At 45.6% G+C, this 18,679-nt stretch overlaps 1 protein-coding gene across 3 annotated transcripts in view; it reads right to left on the bottom strand.

Moving 5' to 3' along the window:
• Positions 1-18,679, bottom strand: part of IFT140 (intraflagellar transport 140) — a 478,284-nt gene that overhangs the window by 428,201 nt on the left and 31,404 nt on the right. For all 3 annotated transcript variants that reach the window (XM_033914590.1, XM_033914591.1, XM_033914593.1), the window contains exon 3: positions 5,410-5,631. In XM_033914590.1, coding sequence (XP_033770481.1) covers positions 5,410-5,631 — 222 coding nt within the window. The remainder of the gene's footprint in view (positions 1-5,409; positions 5,632-18,679) is intronic.

The following is an 18,679-nucleotide window of genomic DNA, read 5'->3' as shown; positions in this document are numbered from 1 at the left end:
AGATAAGATGCTGGGCATGGAGAGAACATAGGAACAGGGACACAAGGAGGAAAGTACTGGAGAGGAGAATAGGGACACAGAAGAGAGATGCTGGATGAAAGGGCAGATGAGAAAAGGAGAGATGGTGGATCTGTGGATGGTGGGTCCATCGCTGCAGATGCGGGGGGATGGAAATGAAAAAAAGGAAAGATGCCAGACCTCCGGGGGAGGAAAGAGAAACCGAAGGGGAGGATAGAGATGGAAGATGGATGGTTAGCACAGAGAAAGAAGAAAGAAGGAGAGCCTGATCAGAAGACAACCAGACCAACATGGGACCAACAAGATTTGAAAAATGGCCAGACAACAAAAGGTAGGAAAAATAATTTTATTTTCTGTTTTGTGATTACAATATGTCAGATTTGAAATGTGTATCCTTCCAGAGCTGGTGTTGGACTGCAAACGTGAGCTAGGATTTAATAGAGAGAGGAAAAGTATTTTTTGTTTGTTTATTTTGTTTACACCACAGGACCAGTTTGGGTAGGAGAGGGCAAAGGGGGTGAAGAGGCTATAAAATAAACCCACTCAATAGGAGAAGTGCACTACACAGGAAAAGGCCTCAGAGATGGAGCCTATGCACAGTCATAGACTGGGAAATTCAGCGTAACTTATCAGCTCCTAGCTCCAATCATTGGCCTAAAAACCTGTATTATATTATTTAATTATATTATATTATATATTATATTATATTATTATATTGTTGTAAAAAAACCCAAAAAATTCAAAAAATGTTTTAAAGAATAAGTTATAAACATAGGTTCATATAGGTACAAGCAAAAAAAATTAAATAATATAATACAGGTTTTTAGGCCAATGATTGGAGCTAGGAGCTGATAAGCTACGCTGAATTTCCCAGTCTATGACTGTGCGTAGGCTCCATCTCTGAGGCCTTTTCCTGTGTAGTGCACTTCTCCTATTGAGTGGATTTTGCTATTTTTGATATTGTACTTCATACCACTCGGGATTATAGTTATATAAAATAAACCCATCAGGATGTTTGAAAAAAACTACCCAATTGGGCAGGAAAATCGAATCAATTCAATAGGCTGAATCGAATTGAAATTTTTTTCCTGAATCGGGAAGCACTAATGTGGAGCTACAGTACCAACTTCATACACCCATCGCTGTTCCCTCTGTCAAAGGTAGTGGCGTCAATCCCCTCTCCTAACAGGCTTCTGGCATTACTCCAAAATCATGCACTTCAAGTCCTTAAACTTATGATGATATTGTTGACTGCACAACCAAGGGTTCTTCCATCCTCCCACTGTGCAGGCATGACATATGCTCCAGCAATCTGCTCTTAAACATTCTCGACGTTTGCCCCACATATATAAATGGGCAGGAGCACGATTACATAAATCACTCCCTCAGTTAGGCAAGTGATGCACTCTTTCAGATGGTAAACTTTATGCATTTTTGGATGTATAATTGAATGGGACTCAATCATTAATGAACACATTATACACTGGCCACATTTTTTATGTCCACCTAAAGTAGCCACAGATCTACTGTTCTTTCTTAAAGCATTAGGATTTAAATTACCCCAACACCGACTGGTTAAATATTACATCAGGGAGTGCTAGGAAGGTAAAATTCCTAGACATCATAAATGACTGCTTCTTGGAGCAACTAGTCCAGAACCAACAAGAAGGGGAGCAATTTTAGATTTGGTTCTTAGTGTAATGAAAGGCCTAGTACAAGAGTTAACTGTGTTGGATCCACTGGGAAACAGTGATCATAACGTGATCAAATTTAAGCTGATACCGGGAGTGATGTCGCAAAAGAAATCTACTGTAGAGGCATTTAATTTTCAAAAGGGCAACTATGATAAAATGAGGAAAATGGTTAAAAAGAAGTTAAAAGGATCAGTTGCAAAGGTTAGGACCAGTTGCAAACGTTAGGGCAGGTGAGAATGTTATTTAAAAATATCATCGTGAAAGCCCAGATCAGATGTATTCCATGTATCAGCAAAGGTGGAAAGAAGAGGAAACGAGAGCCGGCATGGTTAAAAGGTGAAATGAAAGAGGCTATTAAAGGATGTTTTTTTGGCTCTAAAGAATATAAAAAGGATCCAAATGAAGAAAATAAGAAGAGATTGAAGCACTGGCAAGTTTTTCAGTAACATTGCAGATAATTTCATAACATTACAGGCAAATTCATGCTAATGTCTATGGGATTTCAGACCACCCCCCAAGTATCATAACTCGTTGGGATTCAATTCCTCTGTTAGTAATCTGTAACCTATCGCTAAAATTGGCTATAGTACCTGAAGATTGGCGGGTGGCCAATGTTACACCGATTTTTTAAAAAGGGTCATGGGGGAGATCTGGGAATTTACAGACCAGTAAGCCTGACTTCAGTGCCGGACAAAATGGTGGAAAAAATTATAAAAACTAAAATTGTGGAATACAATATAGATAAATTGCTAGCTGAGAATACTCTTGTGACGTTGGATGAATCTTCCTATCTCGCTGATGGGCCACGTACACCTTTTTTGAATGATTATCTTTCCCAAGTGGCTATACCTTTTGCAGACGTTACTTTTATTGCTCCTGAAGGATATTGCATGTCTCCATAGATTAGCTCTTTCCTTTTGTTGGGGGGGGGGGGGCAAGAAAGGTAAGATGAACGGAGCATTTTTACAGGGTTTTCAGTCCATGGGTGGCATGGGTCTCCCTCATGTCCTTTATAATCTGGCCTGATTGCTTTGTCATTTGCAGGACTGGCTTTTTGACAGCTCTCAGTACACCGATGTAGCTCTAGAAAAAGATTATTTTTTTCCCTGGAATCTGATCTACCTTTTGCATTGGAGTGTGCTTGGGATGCTGGGCTCAGGGGCGTGTAGTTGTTTGGTTTGGCCACTCTGTCGCGCTTGAAGGTGTTTCTCCTCTTTCTGGGGCCAGTCTCCTTCCAGCACGGTTCTTTTGCCCCTAGTAGGTAATGCGGACTTTAGTCCTGGTCAGGACAATGTAGTGTTTAAACGTTGGGCTTGGAAGGAGCTCTGCAGCTTGGAACAATTTCTTATGGCTAAAGGTAAGCTTTCTCCTTTTCAGGCTCTCCAGGCATCCTGGTCCTTGAGTGCTACTGATCATTTCGCCTACCGGCAACTATCTCATCATATGGCCTCCCTGCCCGAGGGGTCCCTTAACAAGGACTTTCTCACTACTCTGCAGGATTTCTTTATTGATGCTAACTGGGATTGACTTTCAGTGTCTCAGTATCACCATCAACTAGTGGCTTTGCATCCCCAGAGAGACTATCAGCAGTTGCGGTCCCTGTGGACTCAAGACCTGGGTAAGCGCCCTCTTTTGGCTTCTCTGTCTCCTTTGGTGTGGCTGATTCCCAGGGTGATGCAAAATGTGGAGCTCCAGGAACGCCAATTAAGACTTCTTCATAGGGGCTATGTTTTCCAGAAACAGGCCTTCCATTTTGGGTGTGCCATTACGAACAAATGTCTTAAATGCCATCGGGTTGATAACTCTCTGGCACATGGCTTGTGGTCTTGTACAAAAATTACTGCTTTTTGGCTAGACGTCCGTATGTACCTCCAATCACTGGTGGGCTATATCATCCCGGGTCATGTTGAGGGGATTATCTTTCTTGCTAAAGGTTATTTGGAGGACACTGCCAGGGACAATTTGCTTCTTAGTAAAGGCTACACTGTGGGGAAGAAGTGTATTCTGAATCACTGGTTACAGGACTCCCCACCTACCATCTGGTATTGGCAAAATAAATTTAATCTTTTAATGGTCTGGGAATCTATGTCGGCCCAGTTTTCCAGACACCGGTGTAAGATCTTTCTGTCTGTTTGGTATTCTTATTTAGACACTCTATCCCCTACTGTTAAGAGTCAAATTATAAACAGTTTGCAAAAGCCAGCGGTATCTTTATTGCCTGTTACTTGCTGTTAGATGGGGGAGGGGGTTTGGAGAGTGGAGGGAGGAAGGGGTTTACAGTGGAGTAGTTTTCTTTGCTGAGTCTGGGTTGTAAGAACCCAAACCTGGACGCTAATTGTTTAACCTATATTAGATTTGTTAGGTTTTGATGTACTTCTCTTATTCCTCACGAGAGGCTCCTGAAAAAAATTAGAGTCGTGGGATAGGTGGCAAAGTTCAGTTGTGGATTAAGAATTGGTTATTGGATAGAAAACAGAGGGAAGGGGGGGCGGAGCCTAATGGGAGAAGCGAGCAGACGTACGGAGTAACAGCTCCTCCGCATCTGCCCCAATTTTACTCAATATAGTAGCTATTTCAGGTCTACTTACTGCTCTTTTCCCTGATACCTTATCCTGTTCGCTGTGCCTTATGTCGCCACCAAAAACTCCCAAAGGTGACTTGACCCTGACTCCTTCACCGAGCTGTAAGTGGCCTAAGACCAACTCCCCAGACAAGATGGCGGCGAAGCACAAGGAGTCACAGCTCGACACGCTGATTAAAGAAATGCGATCCTTCAAACTTATCATGCAAGCACAAGTGGAAGAAACTAAGTTGGTGCGAGCGGAAACTGAATCCTTGAATGATCAATTTGTGGACGCCAGGCATCGCATCGATGCGCTAGAAGATAAGACAGCTGACCTGCAAAACAAATATGCTGTTCTCGAAAAACATGAGAAAATGATCACTTCCCTGCAACGTGATCTTGAAGATATGGCCAACTGCAGCAGGCGAAATAACAAGAATCATTGGGCTCCTGGAATCATCGGAAGGTTCTGACATGATTGCCATTATATCTCCCCCCCAGTCGTCTCTTTTCCAAACTGAAGAGGCCTAACCTCTCTAGACTTTCCTCATTAGAGAGGAGTTTCATCCCCTTTATCATCTTGGTCGCTCTTCTTTGAACTTTTTCTAGTGCCACTATATCTTTTTTTAGATAAGGAGTCCAGAACTGAATGTAATACTCCAGGTGAGGTTGCACTGAAATTTCAAAGATTAACAAATAACAGGCTTATCTGCATTAGGAAAGATCTGTTGCACCTATTGGTTGTTCTTTTCCTCTCGGCATTTGTTGCAGTGCCCCTGTATAATATTTGTGTTACATGTAGCTACCTGTTTTGTTTTTGATGACAAGTAGAAGTTGTATCTTTCTGCTTTCTTGTGTATTGCACAAGAAGTTCTGTCTATGTTGGGTGTTTGTTATTTATGAACTATTAAAGTTTGTGAAATTTACTTTGCTCCAAGTTTTGTTTGGATCTGCTCCATAAAGAATACGGAAAGGAATATGAAACATTCACAAAATCAAATTCAGAATAAATATAAACTTTCATAACAAAGAAATTAGATAAGCATAGGATATAGATGAATAACTTTCACTGCTACAGAAGGTATGCCATGTTTCAACATGATGAAAGACTCAAATTAAAACAAGCTTACTTACCTTGTCACCTGATACAAGACGGCTACCATTGGTGCTCCACTCCAGGACTGTAATCTCAGCCACATGAGTGGGGGGCACAGTGTGCTGTTCCTTGTCTTGTTCATTGAAAACTACAACTTCCCCAGTCTCCCACCCGACTGCCAAGATCCGTTTTGATGGGTGCCAGCTGAGACACATGGCCTGGAAGGATCGCTCCAAGTGGGCACCAGCTACATGCTCTCCCTAGATATGAACATAAGACAAAATTCAATGCAATAAATTCAACCTCTCACTTTCCTCTTAGTGAGACCTTTTCATACATTCACACTTAGTTCAGACCATCATGGTGTCAAGGACCAGGGCACCTTAACAATGCATGTTATTGATGCAGAGCTATCAATATTCATAATACTGTAAATATGCCAAAGTTTACATTGTACTTAACAAGGACAACAGTCAACTCACTTTATTTTATTTATACAGTCTAAGTAAGAACGTATACTGTTGTTCCTGCAGAAAGGCGGAACAAGGCAGTTTCTTAATATGTTTATTCAAAAGATAGGAACATAAGACTAGCCTTACTGAGTCAGACCAATAGTTCATCTAGCCAAGTATCCCGTCTTCGTGGAGGCCAATCCAAGTCACAAGTACCTGGCAAAAACCCAATTAGTAACAGTATTCAATGCTACCATCCCATGTTTGTCTCAGTAGACTATGGACTTTTCCTCCAGGAACTTGTCCAAACCTTTTTTAAAACCAGCTAGATTAAATGCTCTTACCACATCATCTGGCAACATGTTCCAGAGTTTAACTATTCTCTGAGTGAAAAAATATTTCCTCCTATTGGTTTTAAAACTTCATCGAATGCCCCTAGTCTTGTAAATCTTGATGCAGTAAAAAAAATTAAATCTATCCACTTGTATCCATTCTGCACCACTCAGGATTTTGTAGACTTCAATCATATCTACCCCCCAGTCGTCTCTTTTCCAAACTGAAGAGGCCTAACCTCTCTAGTCTTTCCTCATTAGAGAGGAGTTTCATCCCCTTTATCATCTTGGTCGCTCTTCTTTGAACTTTTTCTAGTGCTACTATATATTTTTTTAGATAAGAAGTCCAGAACTGAATGTAATACTCCAGGTGAGGTTGCACCACTGAGTGATACAGAGGCATTATAACATTCTTAGTCTTGTTAACCATCCTTTTTCTAATAACTCCTAGCATCCCGTTTGCCTTCTTAGCCACTGCTGTACATTGGGTGAAAGGCTTCAGTGTATTGTCTACGATGACTCCCAGATCCTTTCTTGAGCACTGACCCCCAAGATAGTCCCTAGCATCCAATAACTATGATTTGAATTATTCTTCCCAATGTGCATCACTTTGCATTTGTCCACATTACATTTCAACTAGAGAATGACCCGGTGGCGGTTTACCCGCGGCCACCGCGTTTAGCCATGGGTAACCCGCCGAAATGGGGAACGAAAAATAGCAGTCGCTGCGGGGACGGGGACAAGGCCATTCACCGCCCTGTGGAGTGGTGAATGGTCTTGTCCCCGCAGTGAGGCATGAAGGATCGCGCGGTCCCCGCAGCCACCACCCGCCTGCCCAATCGATCCTAGTGTTTAGCAAGCTCTCTCCCTTCTCCTCACCTTAGTTTGTAGGCTTTCTTTTTCGGCGACCCACATGCTATCAAAGAGCCGCGCACCCGCTGCTGCTCAGTTTCGATCTTCTGCTCTGACACAACCGGAAACAGGAAGTTGCAGCAGAGCAGAAGATTGAACACTGAGCAGCAGCGTGTGCGCGGCTCTTTGGGAAAGCGTGCAGGTCGCCGAAAAAGAAAACCTACAAACTAAGGTGAGGAGAAGGGAGAGAGCTGGCTAAACAGTAGGATCGATTGGGCAGGCGGGTGGTGGCTGCGGAGACCGTGCGATCGCTCGTGTTCCCGCTCATACTGGAAGGAGGGAGTGAAAGGGAAAAGGATTCTGGGCCAAGGGGATGAAGACGGAAAGAAAAACCCACAGCAGGAAAGAAAGGGAAGGACAGGCAGGTGAGCCAGATGCTAGAAGAAGGGGGGGGGGGGGAGGAGAAAGAGGGAAAAAAGCTAGATGGGGTTGAAAAGAAGAGACACACTAGTATGGAAGAGGAAGATAGGGAAAATCTGTACACAGGAAGGTAACAGAAAGAGGGGAAATTATGTGCATGGGGCATAGGGACAGAGACATAAAGGGGACATGCCATGGGGATGGTATATGGACACGGGGGGGGGGGGGCAATGGCAGATACTTAGGGGAGATATTAGAAATGGGGAAAATAGGAGCACAGAAGTGAGATGGTTTGTGGGGATGGGACAGGGACCGAGCTCGCAGGCTCCAGTGGCTTGTACAAATTACATTGTAACGTGCCATGAAAATAAGAGGGAGGAAGGTAAATAGATAGGCCACGTGAGAGGAGCTGAAGGGTGGTAGAAAGGAACAGATGGTAAAGGAGGGAGGGAAGGGTGGTGGTGGAAAGGAATAGGACAGACATTGAAGGATGGTGGAGAGGAACAGACCCTGAAGGGAAATATGGAAGACAGAGTGGGAAGAAGACAGATGCCAGACTATGGGGGAGCGGAGGGAAGAAGATGGGTGCTAGACCAATTGGGGGGGGGGTGAAGGGAGAGGCACAGTAACAGCAAATGGAAGACGCAGAGAGAAGACACACAGTGGATGGAAGGAATTGAATGAGAAGATGTTGAAAGCAGAAACCAGACAACAAAGGTAGAAAAAAAAATTCTATTTATTTATTTATTTATTTATTTTTTGCTTTAGCATAAAGTAGTATATTAGTTGTGTTGATAAAAATTTATAAACAAAGCCTTGCCAGCTGAACATCTCTTTCTCTAGTTCAGCAGCAGGAACTTTGATTTATAAGAAAGGAATAAGCTAAATATTACAGTACGAAGGCTTATATGGATGCAGCGGGGACAGTGACGGGGCGGTGAATAGGATGGCAGTGGCGGTGACAGGGCGGTGAAAGGGATGACGGTGACGGGGCGGTGAAGGGAATGGCGGTGACGGGGCGGTGCAGAGGATGGTGGGCCGGGGACGGGGCAGTGACGGGGACAGATTTTTTCCCCGTGTCATTCTCTAATTTCAACTGCCACTTGGACGCCCAAAGTCTTCCAATTTCCTAAGGTCTGCCTGCAATTTTTCACAATCCGCATGCGTTTTTATGTTTATTAATAAATGTTTATTGAAAATTTTTTGAAATATACAAACATAAATGTGAATACCAGGGACTGCACATATACAAAACAGCCAAATAAAAAATCTAAGCAATAGAACCATAGAGCACAATAAATGAACCCCACAACACAATCAAGTCCCCGATACCACCCATAACCAAAACTCCACCACCCACCCCCCACACCAAAGCCCTACAAACACCAAGAAGGGGCTTCCTGTTGTGTCTGCAGGAGAGCACCCCCAACAACAACACCCCCCAACCCTCAGAAGTGCAATAATCGCAAAGAATCCACTTTATCCATTATTAAAGACCAAGTCAGGGTATAAGTATAGTAATGACCATGGCGCTTCGCAATGGAAAGTTCCATAGTGCTGATGAGTCTAAGCTTTAAAGTCCAGTCTAATTTGGTGGGTGCCGCCATCTGTTTCCAATGAGTGGCAATCAAGCATTTGGCTGCTGCCAACCCCCAACGCCGAAGCTTAGTTTGCCAAGTACGTAAACATACAGTTGAAAGGCCTAATAAACACCCCTGTGGAGAAAATGGCAATAAAATTTGCAACAGTTGAGATAGACGCCCCACCACGTATTTCCAGAAAGGCTGCAAAACTGAACAATCCCACCAAATATGTAAAAAAGTTCCCGAAGCCTTCCCACATCTCCAACACAGGTCAGAAACACCCGGAAACATACGGTGTAGACGCAGTGGTGTGTAATACCACCTAGTCAGTGGCATACTAAGGGGGGGGGGGGGCGGTCCGCCCCCGGGTGCACGTTCCAAGGGGGTGCACAACCGGCCGGATCTAGAACCTCCCGCGCTGCTTCAACCGGCACTTCAGCGTGGCTGCCGTACTTATAGCAGAGTCGGCAGCCGCGCTGAAGTGAAGAAGGTTCCGCGATGACTGCGCCATTTCCCTCCTCTGTTTCGGAAGAGGTAAGTGACGTCAGAGGGGGGGGGGGTGGACCGGCAGCCACAGTCATCGCGGGATCTTACCGCAACTAATTGCGTCTGCCAGCCCAGCCCCCTCCGACGTTACTTATCTCTTCCATCGGAACAGAAGCAGTCATCGCGGGATCTTTGGGATGGAGACAGAAAGGAGGTCAGGGTGGCATGAAAGGGTGTGGAGGGTGACAAAGGGGGGTCAGGGTGCTATGGAATCATGCTGAAGGGTGTCAAAGAGGGGTCAGGGTGCTATGGAATCATGCTGAAGGGTGACAAAGGGGGGTCAGGGTGGTAGGGAATCATGCTGAAGGGTGACAAAGGGGGGTCAGGGTGCAATGGAGTCATGCTGAAGGGTGACAAAGGGGGGTCAGGGTGCTATGGAATCATGCTGAAGGGTGTCAAAGGGGGGTCAGGGTGCTATGGAAGCGTGGTGGAGGGAGAGAAAGGGGCAGATGCTGATGGAATTGCAGGGAAAGAGACATAAGGGGGAACGATACTGCATGGAATTGGGTTGTAGGGAGAGAAAGGGGGCAGATGCTGATGGAAGTGGTGGGAAAGAGAGAGAAGGGGCAGATGATGGAAGTGGGGAGAAGGGGCAGATGATGGAAGCGGGGAGAGAGAAGAGGGCAGATAATGGAAGTGGGGAGAGAGAAGAGGGCAGATGATGGAAGGAGGGGATAAATGGAAGGAGGGCACATGATGGGGGAAAAGGATTGAGTTAGGGAAATACTGGAGGGGTGAGGGAAAGAGGTGGGGAGCTATAGGTAGACAGTAAAAAAAGGAAATTGATGAGAGGGTAGTAAGAACATAATCTAGATGGATGCAGAAAATAAATTGAAAAAGGAAAATGAGGGAAGAAAGGGATTGCAGAAGAGAGGTGTGGGAGAGGGAAGGAGAAGAGAGAGATGCCCGACAAATGGGGGTGAAAGGAGAGATGGAAAGAGGAGGCATACAGTTTCTGGAAGGGGCATCGAAGGAGAGAAGATGCCATATAGGGGCAGAGAGATGGCAGACAGTGGATGGAAGGAAGAGAGTAACAAGAAGATGAAGAAAGCAGAAACCAGAGAAGACAAAGGTAGAAAAAAATTTTCTATTTATTGCTTTAGGAGACATGTGTCACTGTTTCTGTGGTGTTGCATTGTATGCAGAGTCCAGCTTCTTGCTGGTTCGATTTAACCTTTGTCTATGTATTTCTATTTTATCCCCCCTTTTACAAAACTGTGGAGCGTTTTTAGCACCAGCTGGTGTGGTAGCAGCTCTGATGCTCTATCAGCGTCAGAGCTGTTACCACCGTGGCTAAAATCCACACTACAGTTTTGTAAAAGAGGGAGGGGTTAGTTTGTGATGACATATTCCATACTAGGCGAAGGTGTTTTCTATGTTCTGTGTGTTCGAAAGACATGGTTTTCTGTTAGGATTGACGGTGTAGGATTGATCTGTACTAGTCTGGCTTGTTTAGTTTTACAATGGGTGTATTGATGTTGTACTGCTCACTGCATATGTAAGATGCTGCCTTTTCCTAGGTACTCTTGTGTGACGTGTGGCTTGTTACTAAAATCATGTTTTTCGTACAGATGGGAGGGGGGGTGCCAAAAAATTATGAGCCCCGGGTGTCACATATGCTAGGTACGCCACTGCACCTAGTAAACACTTTATAGGCATTTTCCTGGATAAGGACACAAGAGGAGGCCCTTCCAACTTCAGTACAAATCATGGCCCACTCTTGAGCAGAAAAAGTACAATTCAAATCCACTTCCCAGGCCCTTTGATAGGTAGATGGAAAAGAAAAGGAGCCCCAAAAATATTGGTAAAGAACAGAAATAGGTTTAGGAAGGCCCCTGAGAGTATACCACATTTGTGCAAAAGGGTTAAAAGAATGAGGGACCCCCTATCCCAGCCCCGGGATTGAATAAAATGACGAATTTGAGAATATGCCAAAAAATCCCCTTTGGGCAATGCACAACTAAGCTGGAAGGTTTCAAAAGACACCAGAACCCCCTTTTGAAGTACATCACGAAATGTAATCAACCCAGATTGTGCCCACCGTTCAAAAGTGCAACTCTCCCTACCAACAGGGAACAGGAGCTCCCCCCGTACCTCATCAAAAATCGACGGGACTACCCCTTCACCCCATCGCTTAAGGGTATCACACCACAATTTCAAAAGATGTGCCAGAAACGGATTCCCCCGGCCCTCCAAAGTCACCCCACCAAGGGAAGAAGACCAAAGCCAATACTTCAAACGATGGGGGCCCACAAAATGTTGCTCCAGACATACCGCAAGTTTAGAGTCTGCAACCTCCCAATGTAACAAAAGCCATAGTTGAGCTGCCCGGAAATACCAAAACAAATTAGGCACAGCACGCCTCCCACACGACCTGGCGGTCCACAATGCATGCCGAGAAAGACGAGGAGGCCTCCCCTGCCAAATAAATCTAAAAAACAAAGTATGAAGCTGTTTTAAAACCAAAGACGCAACTGGAATCGGTAACGTTTGAAACAGAAAAAGCAAACGAGGTAAAACATTCATTTTTATAACTGCAATTCGACCCCACCACGACAACCATAAACCATTCCACCGTTGGAGGTCAACCCGAATCTGCTGCACAATCTTTGCATAATTTACCTCATACAATTGGGTTAAATCTACAGGCAAGCGAATCCCCAAGTATCTAATTACCCCGGAGCCCATTGAAAGGGGAACCGAGCCGATAAGCGCCGTTGATCCTCCTCACCCAAGGTAACACTCAGCAATTCAGATTTATCCATATTCACCGTAAACCCCGATACCCACCCATACTCCGAAAAAAGATCAACAAGAATCGGTAGGGAGGCCTCTGGATCCCGAACATACAACAAAACATCATCGGTAAACAGGGTTATACGATGTTCCAAGTCACCAACCTGCACCCCTTGTAAATCCCCATGATCCCAAATACGAATAGCCAGAGGCTCCATAGAAAGGGCAAACAACAATGGAGACAGGGGACAACCCTGGCGGGTACCCCTAGCTATGGAAAAAAAAATCAGTATATCCCCCATTAATCCGAATATTGGCCTTCGGAGCCCTATAAAACGCTTGCACCAAAGCCAAAAAGAAAGAGCCCAACCCCATTTTATGCATCATGTGCCACAAAAACTCCCAAGCTACCTAATCGAAAGCTTTCTCTGCATCAATCGCCAAAAAGGCAATTTTAGCAGTGGTTTTCCGGGCAGCCCACAATAGATGTAGCGTTCTTCTAATATTGTCACTAACCTGCCGACGTTGGATAAATCCAGATTGATCCAAATGTATCAATTTGGGAAGAACCTTGCCCAAGCGAAGAGCCAAGACTTTCGCTAAAATTTTGGCATCAGTACTCAACAGTAAGATCGGACGGTACATTCCACACTCGGTGGAGTCTCTCCCCGGCTTGAGCAGAACCGATATCCCAGCCTCACCCATAGAAGAAGGTAAGAAAGACCCTCCCCACACCCCATTAGCAACAGGGACCAACAGTGGGGCTAAAACTACCCGAAATTGTTTATAGAATTGATTAGTATACCCGTCGAGGCCTGGCGATTTACCCAATTTCAAGTTGGCAATTACCCCCAGGACTTCCCCCCAACTCAATAGGAGCATTAAGGAGATCCCGGTCAGGGTCCGAAAGCTGGGGAAGCTGTAACGCAGACAGATACTCCTCAACTGCAACAGTATCCCACCCCGCTGAGGCCTGATACAAATCAGAATAATAAGAAAGAAAAACCTTCCGAATACCTTGATCAGTACAATGGATTGTACCCGCAGAATCCCGTATACATGTAATAGCCGCTCTTGCTTGCTTTAATTTAATAAAACGGGCCAGAGACCCAGATTTGTTATTATACTCATAAATCATTTGTCTCAGACGCAACCTCAAAAACTCATAATCTTCCAACTGCAATAAAGAGAGCTCTGCACGAACCTTCAAAAGTTGGTCATAGACCAATGGGTCCTGATGTCTCTGATGCAACCTCCCTAAACGCCCCAATTGTTCATGCAGTGAGAAAGACTGTTGTGCTCGCAATCTTTTGCGGCGAGCCCCCCATTTTATAAAGACTCCCCAGACCACCACCTTCAGCGCATCCCATAACTTAGCATCGCTAACCGTATCATTATCATTATGCTGAAGGTACTGGTCCACAGCCAACCCCACCTTCCGAATTACATCTGGATCCTTCAATAAAGACTCATTGAGTCGCCAAAAATGATTACCCCCCTCTGCCCAAAATCCCTTACTGGCGATCCAGACCGGGGCATGATCTGAAATCTGGATAGCACCAATCTCAGCCAGTTGTATCCCACCCCACATATTCCGATGAGCCCATATTCCATCAATGCGGGCATACGAGTGGTGAGCATGGGAATAATGAGTGAAAGAATGTTGTGTAGGATGAGACAGCCTCCAACAGTCTATCAATCCCAAAGCAGAAAACAAAGACAGTAAAGCCCTTCGAGAAGCCCTGGAAGGAGAACGAGATCCACCCAGAAAATGATCCAATTGAACATCAGGCGTAACATTAAAATCCCCACCAAGATAAATAGACCCCTTCACAAAATTCACCAAATCTGCTCTAAGAGAGTCATAGTACCCAACTTGTCCCACATTGGAACCATAAAGATTGATAATAGTGATTGGACGTCCCTGTAGAGAAGCCAGAAGAGCTAGACATCTACCAGCACCATCACGAAGACTTGGTTTACCTCAAGACCCAGCCTCTTTCTTATAAGTATAGCAATCCTATCCACCTTTTTCCCAGGAGTCACTCCCTGATGAGTCCAGACTTGATCAAAATAGGGAGAGCGTAAAACAGCCACATCTCGTGGTCTCAAATGGGTTTCCTGAAGTAAACAAACATCCCATTGCATTTTTACCAATTCCCGATACACAATACTACATTTATCCGGACTATTAAGTCCATTAACATTCCAAGAACCTACTGTAAGAAGCTTATTAACCAAACTCCCCTTCCCGCCACCCTTCCTAGCCCCCCCAAACCCCACCCCCTGCCCCCCTTCCTACGCTGCGTCAAACACTGATTGCCAGGATTCGCCAGCTAGTAGAAAGTGCAATCCTCCTCCAAAGGCAATCAGCACTCAATAATAAGAACTATGAAACTGCCAGATTAAGCCCACTCATTCATACACAGAGTGCCACTCCCCAAACCCCACCCCTCACTCTCACTCCAGGCAATCCCTCACAATACCAACCCCCAGACAGTCAGCCAAACCCCCTCCAGAAAAAGCCCAATCTCAAACACAAACAACCTGAAAAGTAAATATGCTAACATGATAAAACATATGAACAAGGGAGCATATGCTCCAACAAGAGACCCAGTCTCCCCCAGTCAGTCCCACACCACCAAGTATGCGAGATACAAGGTTAAGAGTCTCAAAAAATAACAGTCCAGGCCTGATAGAAAAACCATAATCCAGCCAAATCAGATCAAAGGTCCTCAGGACGAAGGCTTAGTAGATTTTTTGCCAGAACGCAACGCCATATGCCAAGTCCCACTCTGCGCCGATGTAGAAGCCACTGCTGAAGGCTGAGCTCCTTCCAACGCATTCGCACAGCCAAGGGCTCTCATCTCCGCTCATGCCTCCGCCACTGTGCTTACACGTTTAGATGTGCCATTAATGGTTAGCCATACACTCAAAAGGAAAGAGCCAACGATACTTATGGCCCCCAGCGCGCAGAGCTTGAGTGACATCCTTAAACGCTCTACGCTTCTGCAAAGTAGACCAAGCAAGGTCCTGGATAACTCCCACAGCCAGATCATTCCACCGGAGAAAAGCTTGTCGGCGGCCAGCCAACAGAATCCGTTCTTTCAAGGTGAACTCCCCAAAACAAGCGATGATATCTCGGGTGCCCTGGCCACGCAAAGCCCCCAAACTGCGATGGGCATGCACCAGCACTATCGAATCAGGCACCTTAGCACCATCAGCGTGCAACAGGTGAGCAAAAAAATCCTGTATTACTGCTTTGCAATCCCAATAAGCCTCACTTTCAGGGACCCCCTTAAATCGCAGGTTGCAGTGTCGAGAGCGATTCTCTAGGTCTTCGACCTGGTTCTGAAGATCGTGGAGCTCAGTAGAAAGGCGATCCATGATATCTTTATTGGCAGACACAGCAGTCGAAAGCGTCGCCACGTGATCTTCCGAAGCCGATACCTGGGCTCCCAATTCACTGATCTCCGATCGAAGCTCTGCTACTGCCGCCTTAACATCGCCCCACATTCCGATGATCTCGGCCTTCAATTCCTGAAACCATTCTGTCATTGATTTCTTGGGAGCCTCGCCATCTTCCCCCCTCTGATCCGGAATGCCCTCATCTTCGGACTCCGAGTGGATCGAGGGGCCGGCTGCCATCTTTTTTTTCTCCACCATGCCCCCTGTCGCCTCGGAGCTTGATTTATCCACCGCCTCGCCAAAAAATTTGAATTTATCAAGGCGTTTGCGAGTCGCCATGATAATGTCGTTGTGAAGTACAAAGGTATCTTATACCATATCAGCCATAGTAACATAGTAGATGACGGCAGATAAAGACCCAAATGGTCCATCCAGTCTGCCCAATCTGATTCAATTTAAATTTTTTAAATTTTTTCTTCTTAGCTATTTCTGGGTAAGAATCCAAAGCTCTACCCGGTACTGTGCTTGGGTTCCAACTGCCAAAATCTCTGTTAAAACCTACTCCAGCCCATCTTAACCCTCCCAGCCATTGAAGCCCTCCCCAGCCCATTCTCCCCCAAGCAGCCATATACAGACACAGACCGTGCAAGTCTGCCCAGTACTTGCCTTAGTTCAATATTTAATATTATTTTCTGATTCTAGATACTCTGTGTTCATCCCACACTTCCTTGAACTCAGTCACCGTTTTCCTCTCCACCACCTCTCTCAGGAACACATTCCAGGCATCTACCACCCTCTCGGTTAAGTAGAATTTCCTAACATTGCTCTTAAAGCTACCACCCCTCAACCTTAAATTATGTCCTCTGGTTTTACCATTTTCCTTTTGCTGGAAAAGATTTTGTTCTACGTTAATACCCTTCAAATATTTGAACGTCTGAATCATATCTCCCCTGTCCCTCCTTTCCTCTAGGACAGCGGTCTCAAACACGCAGCCCGTGGACCGCATATGGCTCTCCAGGTTTTATTTGCGGCCCGCAGTTTGGACGCGATCATTCTCTTCCTTTTGGAGCAGCAGCGTGTCTGGCCGGCTCGTTCCGTTCAAAGCCGCGGGTTGGCGGCTCCTTGCGCTATCCACTCCTGCATCGGAAGCTTCTCTGACGTAACAACATCAGAGAGGCTTCAGACGCAGGCGCGGATCTCGCAAGGAACCGCCACCCGCGGCTTTGAATGGAACGAGCCGGCCAGACACGCTGCTGCTCCAGTGGCGTACCAAGGGGGGGACGATCCTCCCCGGGTGCACGCCCCAAGGGGGTGCACAGCTGGCCACCCTCCACTGTTCTCCCTAGAGTGTGGCTCGCGGCTCGTCTAGAGCAGTGGTGCCCAACCTGCTTCCCTTCCCTTCTCACCGCTGCCACTGGGAAACAGGCCGGCACCGTGTTCTTTGATCTCCCTGCTTCTCTTCCCTGCGGGGCCGACCAACTCTCTCCGCCCGACATCAATTCTGACGTCGAGAGGACGTTCTGGCTAGCCAACCTCTGCCTGGCTGCCCGGAACGTCCTTTCCGACATTAGAATTGATGTCGGGCGGCGAGAGTTGGTCGGCCCCATGGAGAAGAGAAGCAGGGAGATCTCAGCCTGTTCCCGATGGCGGCAGTGGAAGCAGCAGCAGCCTATTCCCCGGCGGCGGTGGCATGGGGGATGGCAGGAAGGAAGAAAGAAAGAAGGGGGGGGGGACAGGGAGCCAGAAACAAAGCAAAAAATGGGACACGGAATCAGAGAAAGACAGACATAGAGAAAGAAAGAAAAAGTTGGGGGAGGGAATGAGGTCTGGAGGAGAGGAAGCATACAGGAGGCTGAAAGAAGGGAAGAAATATTGGATGCACAGTCAGAAGAATAAAGTGCAACCAGAGACTGATGAAATTACCAAACAAAGGTAGCAAAATGATTTTATTTTCAATTTAGTGATTGAAATGTGCCAGTTTTGAGAAAGAAAAGATATTAAACTTTAAATGTGAGTGCTGCAGAAAAAATAGAGTACTTGGAGGGCCACAGAAAAAATAGTTAATGTCTTATTAAAGAAATGACAATATTGCATGAGGTAAAACTCTTTATAGTTTATATATCTTTCCTTTTAACTGTTAAAGGAAAGTTTTATAAACTATAAAGAGTTTAACCTCATGCAAAATTGTCATTTCTTTAATAAGACATTAACTATTTTTTCTGCAGCCCTCCAAGTACCTACAAATCCAAAATGTGGCCCCGCAAAGGGTTTGAGTTTGAGACCACTGCTCTAGGGTATACATATTCAGGGCTTCCAGTCTCTCCTCATATGTCTTCTGGCGCAAGCCTCCTATCATTTTCGTCACCCTCCTCTGGACTGCTTCAAGTTTTCTTAAGTCCTTCACAAAATGCTTCAAGTTTTCTTAAGTCCTTCACAAGATACGGTCTCCAAAACTGAACATAATACTCCAAGTGGGGCCTCACCAATGACCTGTACAGGGGTATCAACACCTTCTTCCTTCTACTGGCTACGCCTCTCTTTATACAGCCCAGCATCCTTCTGGCAGCAGCCACCACCTTGTCACACTGTTTTTTCGCCTTTAGATCTTCGGACACTATTATCCCAAGGTCCCTCTCCCCGTCCCTGCATATCAGCTTCTCACCTTCCAGCATATACGGTTCCTTCCTATTATTAATCCCCAAATGCATTACTCTGCATTTCTTTGCATTGAATTTTAGTTGTCAGGCATTAGATCATTCCTATAACTTTTGCAGATCCTTTTTCATATTTTCCACTCCCTCTTCGGTGTCTAATCTGTTACAAATCTCGGTATCATCTGCAAAAAGGCACACTTTTCCTTCTAACCCTTCAGCAATGTCACTCACAAACATAATGAACAGGATCGGCCCCAGCACCGAACCCTGAGGGACTCTACTACTCACCTTTCCTTCCTCCGAGCGACTTCCATTAACTACCACC

The sequence above is a fragment of the Geotrypetes seraphini genome, chromosome 11 (assembly GCF_902459505.1).
Source record: "Geotrypetes seraphini chromosome 11, aGeoSer1.1, whole genome shotgun sequence".
In the NCBI taxonomy this organism is placed as follows: domain Eukaryota; kingdom Metazoa; phylum Chordata; class Amphibia; order Gymnophiona; family Dermophiidae; genus Geotrypetes; species Geotrypetes seraphini.
This window is presented reverse-complemented; position numbering and strand designations above follow the sequence as displayed.